Genomic DNA, 9,510 nt, shown 5'->3' on the forward strand with positions numbered 1-9,510 from the left:
TTCAGTAAGATTTTGTTTGTCTGCAGTACCAAACGTTTCCACTAGATGGAATTTGTCTCCAATTAATTTCCAATTTTGACCACAAACATTACAAGTGTGACAATTTTTTTAGGAACATTTAACCTTTTCGATTCATGTCCATGATTTTTTTGTGTGTTCACACAGCAAGTGCCAAAAGCTTTACCAAGTTTCGTACCATTCCGATGAAGTAAAAACTTTTTTTTTTTTGAACAGCACCCAAAAATAAATAAATCTTGCAGCAATATTTTTAATTAGTTAAATAGGTTAAAGTTGAAGTATTAAAATGACTAATACAATGAAATAAAAATACACAAACGCTAAATAGAATAGTTAAAAAACAAAAACTAATAAAAATGACAAAAGCACATAACAAAAGCACTAAAAATTTAAATTGAACAAAAATACAAATAAAATAAACATTAATTCTAAATAGTACTAAAACTAAAATAGTACATAAATAATATAAAAAACTAAATTACGGTCACTTATTAGGGTTCATTTTAAGTTAGGAAACTCCCTATAAAGGCTGTAACAAACCGCACACTCCACACGTGACAAAAGTGACCCAAAAGTGTTACAAAAATCCCATTTATTAGCAAAAGCAAAAATCTATTAGCGGTCACATTTAAAACAGAATATATTTAGACATATTGTACAGGTCATGATTAATGCGATATATACAGTACATGGTTTTAGACAGTGGTCGTCATTATAAATGAGATATCACCGTTACAGTTACCATGTAGATCTCCATCCATTAAGTGGTAACTTTTATTACAGGCTAAGATATTTTTAATGGTAATATCAGCTAAGAAAGCCACATACCTCATCATTTATTAATAATAATAAAAAAACAATGAACGGGTTTAGCTTTGGCTAAAATCTGAAATAAACGCTGAGCTTTATTTGTGCTAGTATTTCCACATCAACCACAAATACTATGATTTACAACGGACAAAACCAGGTGCATACACTCATCCTATTAAGATTTTAGGGAATCATTTAACATCATTCACTTCACATTATGTCGGAGACATTGATAAACATCAGTGTAGATTCACAGATTGATCATACATATAAAGACAACATCATAATGAAATATCAACACTCACTTGAATGGGCTTTCAATCGGTTACGACTGAAACCCCGAAGCTCTCCGGGTTGATGTCGTGTGTGTCTGGTGAAGGTTTCTGGGCAGATTCAAGAGTGTTCTCGTTGGATCCAGTGCCTACTACAGTGAAACAGGGCCGTTTCCTTCAGGGTGCATAATGAACAAATCATATTGTTGTGTTTTGTGACTCAGTTATGCGTGAATAGCTGTTGAATTTCAGGTGAGAATGTCCTGTAGCAAACAGAACCATAGAGGGAAAAATGGTCACCACATGTCAGTGGTGTCAATAAATATCAGATTTACAACTTCAACCGCCTAATATCTCTCACCTATGCAAACATGAGACTGAACTCAATGACCTCTTGACCTCTAGTCACTGTACAGAATGAAGCCAGCGAAAGTGCTGTACTTGTTGCTGTTCCCACCGTGTGCCTTTCCACCGTCCAGCTTGATGAAGATCTCGTCCCCGGGGTCCAGGTGTAGGATGGCAGTGTTGGAGGCGTAGTCGTAACTCTGATCCTGATCCTGGGCGATGGCACTGGCTCTCACCTGAGAGAGAGAGAGAGAGAGAGAGAGAGAGAGAGAGAGAGAGAGAGAGAGAGAGAGATCATTTAACTGAGCTTTTCAGTTTTAAGTCCATAGATAATAAGTAATGGTCTTTACATATACAGTACTGTGCGCTAAACATTTTGGGGTAAGATATTTTTTTTTTATAAGAAATTGTGACAGTGGTGATGAAACGTGACAGTAAATACATTTATAATGTCACTCAAAAGATTTGTATTTTAAATAAACGCTGTTCTTTTGAACTTTCTATTACACTCTAAAAAATGCTGGATTGTTTTAACCCAATTTTGGGTCAAATATGGACAAACCCAGCCGTTGAGTTACATTTTTATAATGCATTTTTAATCCAACGTTTGGGTTTGTCCATATTTGACCCAAAATTGGGTTAAAACAACCCAACATTTTTTAGAGTGTAATCAAAGAATCCTGAAAAACTACACTGTAAAAAAAATTGTTGGTTTAACTTAAAAAAGTAAGTTACCTTGTTGCCTTAAAATTTTGAGTTCGTTGTAATTAAAAATGATTACCTGTAGCAGTTAATACAATGAAGAAGAATGGTTTAATAAAGAGAAATTTAAAATAGTATGTTATCCTCACACATTAGTTATCGAAGTTGATTTGACAAAAGATAAAAAGTTGTGATAACAAATCATGAAAATATTTTTTTTACAGTGTATATCACAGTTTCTACAAGAATAACCATAAGAATAAGTTTTTTAACATTGATAATAAATGTTTCTTGAGCATCAAATCATCATATTATACTGATTTCTGAGGGATCATGTGACACTGAAGACTAATGATGCTGGAAATTCAGCTTTGTATCACAGGAATAAATGACATTTTAAAACATATTCATAAATAAATGAAGCCTTGGTGAACAGAAGAGACTTCTTTCAATATATATAAAAGCAAGAAAGTCATATGTGTTTTGAATGATATGAAGGTGAGTAAAAAACAAGTGTTTCTTTAAAACATTTCTTTAGGTGAGACTGATGGATTTTTCCTGTTTATGCAATCATCACTTCACATTTGATGGCATATCTGACTCTCAAATTACCGGCTGCGGTTGTTTCCGGCAGATTAAAATGAGCTAACATTTTTTTTTGATGAATCTGTTTCAAATAGCTGATGGTTTATCTGTGCTTCTCCTACAGCAGACCTTTAAAAATGTGAATGATGAAAATGTTATCAGAACTAAAGCTGGAGGCAAACAAGCATGTGATGTTCCTCCCTTAATTTAAATACATAAATCCTATAATGGAAATGTGGTGTCAAGCCTTTTAAAGCATGGACTGTATTCTTCCTTTATACAGGATTTCGACAATTCCGATTTTATTGCAATTTGCCATGTGACCCTGGACCACAAAACCAGTCACATGGGCCAATGAGTCACATGGGTCAATTTTTTGGAAATTGAGATTCATACATCATCTGAAAGCTCAATGAATAAGCTTTCCATTGACATATGGTTTGTAATGATAGGACAATATTTGGTCGAGATACAACTATTGAAAATCTGGAATCTGAGGATGCAAAAAAATCTAAACATTGAGAAAATCTCCTTGAAAGTTGTGCATTTATGTTCACGATTGTGCTGCATTCACTCACAAAAATACATGTTTTATATATTTACGGTAGGAAATTTACTTATATCTTCATGGAACATGATCTTTACTTAATTTCCTAATGATTTTTGGCATAAAAGAAAAATCGATAATTTTGACCCATACAATGTATTGTTGGATATTGCCACAAATATACCCGTGCGTCATGTGACTGGTTTTGTGATTCAGGGTCACATATGCAATTGAACTGCCAATTGTCAGTTTTTTTTTTTTACCAAGATAGCTCTGATTTGCCTTAAAAGAGACTTTAGAAAGAGACACACATGCTCTGACACATCGAACAGTTTCTCACTGGGAGATTCCCAGTCTGTCACATATTCCCGTCACATTCTCCCCTCTCTCCTCATTATTTCCAGCCTCCAAAAATAAAACACTGCTCAGGTTGGACGAACAACTCTTGAGTATAGTTTTAAACTAATGGAAGAAAAAGAGCTTTGATTGTTTATTTGGGAGCCTGAGAGAACGGATGATTTTGTCATTTACTTGTTTGATGGACAGGGACCGAACTTAGTCGCTCAAATATGAGGACATCAGTCAGATGGTGAAACGCTGTCGCTGCGGGCCATCACTCTCTGCGCTCATATGAGTAACACAGCTGACTCAAGCACACAGCGTGCGTGGGTGTGTATACATGTGTGTATCTGTGTGTTTGAACTGATATCCGTCATGTGTGTTTCCATGTGTATGACATGAGAGAATTATAATTGGAGCCCATAGCCTAGCTAAAGCTAAGGAGCTAAAAGATATATTCAGATTAGCCATGTGTGCACAGTGTTTGTGTGTGAGTCACCTGAGGTTTCGGAAATGTGTGGATGAGCAGCTAAAAACAGCAAGTGAAGACTTAAGTCGATGTCACAAAGATACACAAGTGATTCATATCATTGCTCATAGCAGCAACAATAAAATTAGCAGTATTTTTAAATTATACACAGTATATATGAGAAAATGCTCTTTCTCTGCCACTTGCTGCATGTATGTGTGTATGTTTTTATTTGAAATCTATAAATACAAAAATGCATGTATTTTTTCCATGATTTTTGATTGTTTATGCATATAACACTCTTATATGTGTGCATATAAATCAAAAGTGTTTAAATGTGAAATTCATACAAAAATTTCAGAGCCACAATCACTACAGACAGACCTATGAATAATTAGATATGGTTCATCAATCTGGGATTTCAAATGACCAGTTCATGTCCCACCAATCTTAATTATTTGGTTAAAACCTTGTTTTCTGTAAAAGAGTGAAATGCCTCTAAAATTTCCATTTATGTTCTACTTTTTACATTTCATTGTACCATTCATTATAAAAAAATAATAATACAAATGATAGAAAAAAGTATTTAAGATATCAAAAGGTAAAAATGCATGCACGCACGCACGCACACACACACACACACACACACACACATCATAAACTCGCCTGATGTGTGAGGCATTTTTAGAGTATTTATTTTGTGTGTGTGAACAACTCATACTGAATGCGTGTGCTTTGAGTGCGCCGTGGGTGTTTGAGAAGGGCCCTGATTCAGAATGACACACCGAGGGATGCCAGAAGACGAGTATAGTATGTACACACACACATGCAGAAGCCCTTCTGACAAGAGGCGAACACTTGGTTCAGTGAAATCTTTCCTTGTTTACAGTTTCAATTGACCATAGACATGACAGGAATTCATCTCATTAATAAAACACTGAAGCAAACGTACAGCATCCGAGGTGCAGGTCAAAGAAAACAAATCTGTATAAAAGGAGATATGACCGCACACTCACTTGCAAATACTTTATTTCACCAACATTTCAGCAACAAGTCTTTGTCGAGGTGTGATTTCTGACATAATGGAGAGAAGTATAAATAGACAATTATTCACAGGTGTGAGCAAACAATCAATTAGCAATTCTAAACTTGTCTCCTCCACCTGTAGCAACACAAACTTTATTAACACCAGTTCCAGAAGGCACTGTGGTACATGCAATTAGTGTAGATATACATACCGTTGTACATCATTTAAACACCTTCATACTGGTAAATCGATTCCTATTAAAGGAATAATGAGCTGTAAAACAAAAGCGGTTATTTACCTCATAACATGTCCCTGAGGTAAATCATTTATTGGAAAAACTAGTTGAAAACGCGTATTGCTGAACATCAAAGTGCAATTAGATGTAGAAATACAGTATGAATTACCCACTGGCTGCACATCTTACTGAGTTTAATCACCCAATCACATCTCTACGTTATATATGAATTGAGAGGGTATTATTACCGAGGAGAAGAGGTGATCTGGATCCAATTCTGCTTAAACGGGAGGCCTATTGTATTCACAAACTAAATGTTGACTTTGATCTAAGCTGTTTCTTATGATTGTGATGATTCTAGACAATGTATATCAGATTGAAACTTTTGTCTTGGGTAATATAAATATTTAAATATTGACTGTGAATCTTGATACTCAAGTTGCCGTCTCTACATTTTTAGTTTCTGTGAGACTGAAAATGGGTGTTTTAGAATTGCTAATTGATTGTTTGCTCGACTAAGATTGATCGTCTACACCTGTGAATAATTGTCTATTTATACTTCTCTCCATTATGTGAGAAATCACACCTTGACAAAGGCTTGTTGCCGAAACGTTGGTGAAATAAAGTATTTGCAAGTGAGTGTGCGGTCAAATGTCCTTAATATAGAAATTAATCTCAAACATGAAACTGACCTTTACTGGAAAGCAACCCTAAATGCACTCCCTGTTACATACGGGATATTCTGGTATATGAATATTCAAATTGAATCCACTGGAGTGGGATTATTCAGAAACTCGAGGAATTGCATCCCTGTGGCAGTCTGTGTTTAGTCAGTGTTATGTAATTCATGCATTGCATTTGCTGTCGGAAAATGATGCACCCTCCCTTCCATTAAAATAGACACAGACATTATTGCAGTGCGAAACAAACCTATAGTTCGGGGAAAAACAAAGTTAGCTAAATCTGTAGTCATTCAGTTTATAACTAGTATTATGTAAAACATCAATGTCTATAATAAATATCATCATTTCGAAAGCTTGGTAAACATGTCACCACTTTATTGTGTCCCTGCTTGACAGATATGATTCATGGACAGATAGGGCATGAACAGCACATGTTGGGTGTACAACATAAAGTGACTAAAAAGTACAAATATGTAAATGGAAAAAATAAATATTTTTAAGGGCTGAGGTTATACACACAGTAGACTGTAAAAAGTGAAAATGTGCTACTGTTACCATGAGGAGGTACCTGGTCCTTAAAAATGAGTTTCATTAGTGTTGATGCAGTCTGTTGTTCCTTTTCACAGTGTAGTAAAAATATCATTATGAATATTATAAAATGTCTTTTCATAAACCTCAGTACAGGTGCGTTAGCAGTAAAAACCCCTACCTGTCCGTTTTTCATCAGATCCGCCCACATACTGGTTCCATCCCCTCCTCTCATGAGGACGTTGTATGTGAAGAAGTACGTCCCTGGAACCTTGCACACAAATTTCCCAGTTGATCCATCGTAGTTATTCCCAATGTTTGTAACCACGTCGTCAAACCTCAGAACCTCATAGCCCTCCTGTGGGTTTCGCAGACCTGCGTAGAAGGCCACGCGGGGTCCCATGGCATAGCCCGCTGTGCCCATTCCAGTAGCTGTTCTTCCACCCAGAGCGATGATCTCCGGTCGCTCTGTGTGGTTTTTATTTCCCGGTGGCCCCATTGGTCCTGGAGGACCAGGCTCTCCAGGTGGTCCCGGGGGTCCTGGAAGCCCTGGTTTCCCTTGGCGGCCGGGTTTGCCCTGCGGTCCGTGTGCGTAGTTGGGCAACGGGGGTCCCATGCTATGATCAGTCAGCGCCTCGGCTTCCAGTTGCGTATTAGTGATAGCCGTTCCCGTACCGATACCAGCCGTAGTGCCAGATTTGTCCAAAAACGGATCGCAGACCATTCGGCACGTGCCGAGCATCTCGTACTGACCTCCGTTTTCGCTGCTGCCCGCCAGATGAACCAAAACAGGAATGAGGATCACCAGCACCAATAGCAGCATGACGGCCACGCCAGCCACCAGAAGGGTCTTTCGTCCCAGGCTGAAGCGGGAAAGGGGCTGGGCCGCCAGCGCGGAGCTCTCGCCGCAAGCAGGAATATTGACCTCTGGAAGTGAGAGGGAACAAGCTCCCTCAACGTCAGGTGCTCACGGAGATGAGAAGGGAAATGAGAACCACCAGGGATCTCAGATGAGTGTGTGTATGTCTTTCCTGCTTGAAAGAGAGAGAAAGAGAGAGAGAGAGAGAGAGAGAGAGAGAGAGAGAGAGAGAGAGAGAGAGAGAGAGCATTCACTGCTTCAGCAGGTGAGTGGAGAGAAGTGTTTGGGCGTTGAGGAAGGAAGTAGGATTGAGAGAGAAAAAGAGAGAGAGAGAAAGAGAGAGAGAAAGAATGCCCTTCTAGTGTTTCTTTGTATGACTCAAAAAGGACAAGTGGGAGGAGGCTTTCTGCAAATGAAGAACCAGTGGGAGAGCAAGAGAGAATAAGAGAGAAAGAAGGGGTATTTGGGGAAACCCAATGCCAAGGAAATCTCAAAGTCATTTAAGTGTGTTTTATTGTGCAGTCTTTTGAAATATGATTTGATTTTCCACTTGTTGAACTGCAAGACTCGATGGGAGGGTTTAGACATGGTGGTTTGATAAAGCACGAGAGGAGAGGGAAGATGAGGAAGAGATAGTCTGTTTCTCTGTCTGCATGATGGTCAAGTAAATATGACAGGATGCATTCTAAGCTTCAGCTAATCCAAAAGGACACCTGCTGAGTGCAAGCAAAAGGATTTTTCCGCTTCCCTCTTTCTCTGTCTTTCAAAACCGCCCTCAACGCATCTTCCTGGCATTGTTATGTAATTATGTCATTGTTTATTTATGTGCAGTAAACACAGTAATCCTTCCATAGCTCGCTCGGATTATGATAACACGCTACGGGCATGCTCATAATTGTCTCATTTCATTAAACAAATGCTAACTCGTATGAGAGTTGATCATTTGTTGTCTTTTGCTACGATACAAGTGTCAGAGGAATAGCAAGCTACTGTAATGAACATGACTGTATGAAAATTTGAATATTTACCTTAAATTTGTTATGTTTTGATCCAAATCTACTGCCGGTCTAAAGTCCGGCTTCCCCACAGCATGTACCTCGATTCGGGAACAAGGAATAGATCAACAAAAACTGTAAAACTGGTGAACAAGGGCCCAGACTAATTCACCCATCATGTACAACTAACTTTGCAAAGCTCAGTGCACAATGTTTTTTGCATCTGGGACAAATTTCTGAATCGTTTCATCACAGGTCTTTGATAGTTCAGTGTGACATGCTCTCTGGCGAACAATTATTTGCCCTTGTGATGAATCTTAGCCTCCAACGAACTTCTGACAGTGTCAGAAATGATGCATCAAAATCCTGCTGTGTGGCTGCTCCTACGACAGTGGTCTAATTAATAAACGATTCGAACAGCAATTGATGACGTACTCTGTGTGTGAGAGAAAGAAAATACAAGTTCAAATAAACAATGGTACAATATCTTATTAATTTTCACTTTAACATAATCATACTTAAAACCTACCTCAAGTTCACTTCGGAATAAAATCGATCCACAAATTCCCTCTTTCGTCCAGACTTCAGTCACTTGATTTCTTTGTTATGCATGTTAAAACATGACCCGACTGATCGCATAACCAACTCTGTCAATCACTTGTATATCACACGGTCCAACATAAAATGCCACTGGCTTTCATGCAGGATCTATTATTTACATTTATACATTTGGTAGATGCCGTCTAAACTCTAAAGCAACATACATTACATTTAACACAAATCACAAAGGATAGAAAAAAACTACACTGCATGCACCAACCTTAAGCGAAGAGCTCAAGATCTCACAGCCCGCTGAAGCAGGTGGTAGATGGTTTCCTGAGCTTGCGGGATTATTACAGACCTTTCTGGCCATTTATTTCCTGTACGTCAGGTCTGAAAGAAGACCTGCTTGGAAATGCACAGCCTTGGGCTCGCAAGACAAGCATTGCTAGTTCAGTGGCAGAATATTCCTGCCATGCAGGACACCTGGGTCTGATTCTCAGCCAACGCAAATGATGTCCCATCACAGCTGCTGGTGCTAATGCTCAATCCAAAT

At 38.2% G+C, this 9,510-nt stretch overlaps 1 protein-coding gene across 2 annotated transcripts; it reads right to left on the reverse strand.

Moving 5' to 3' along the window:
• Positions 1 to 593: 593 nt before the first annotated feature.
• Positions 594 to 8,535, reverse strand: c1ql1l (complement component 1, q subcomponent-like 1-like). 2 transcript variants are annotated; one of them, XM_079600998.1, is made up of 4 exons: positions 8,448 to 8,535; positions 6,742 to 7,591; positions 1,462 to 1,681; positions 594 to 1,363 (listed from the first exon to the last, which is right to left on the reverse strand). In XM_079600998.1, exons 2-3 carry the CDS (start codon positions 7,381 to 7,383, stop codon positions 1,502 to 1,504), a joined length of 822 nt encoding a protein of 273 aa, XP_079457124.1. In that variant the 5' UTR covers positions 7,384 to 7,591; positions 8,448 to 8,535; the 3' UTR covers positions 594 to 1,363; positions 1,462 to 1,501. The 2 variants fall into 2 exon arrangements, with proteins under 2 accessions (XP_079457124.1, XP_079457125.1); XM_079600999.1 differs by lacking the exon at positions 8,448 to 8,535 and having other exon boundaries at positions 615 to 1,252; positions 6,742 to 7,760.
• Positions 8,536 to 9,510: the final 975 nt, after the last annotated feature.

This window comes from Phoxinus phoxinus (assembly GCF_949152265.1).
Source record: "Phoxinus phoxinus genome assembly, chromosome: 24".
NCBI classification, from domain to species: Eukaryota; Metazoa; Chordata; class Actinopteri; order Cypriniformes; family Leuciscidae; genus Phoxinus; species Phoxinus phoxinus.

Excerpts from the sequence above, each read along its gene's own strand:
- c1ql1l (XM_079600998.1), bottom strand. The coding sequence starts at position 7,383 with ATGCTGCTATTGGTGCTGGTGATCCTCATTCCTGTTTTGGTTCATCTG. Across the intron at positions 1,682-6,741 it reads ATCTGATGAAAAACGGACAG|GTGAGAGCCAGTGCCATCGC; the intron begins GTAGGGGTTTTT and ends TCTCTCTCTCAG.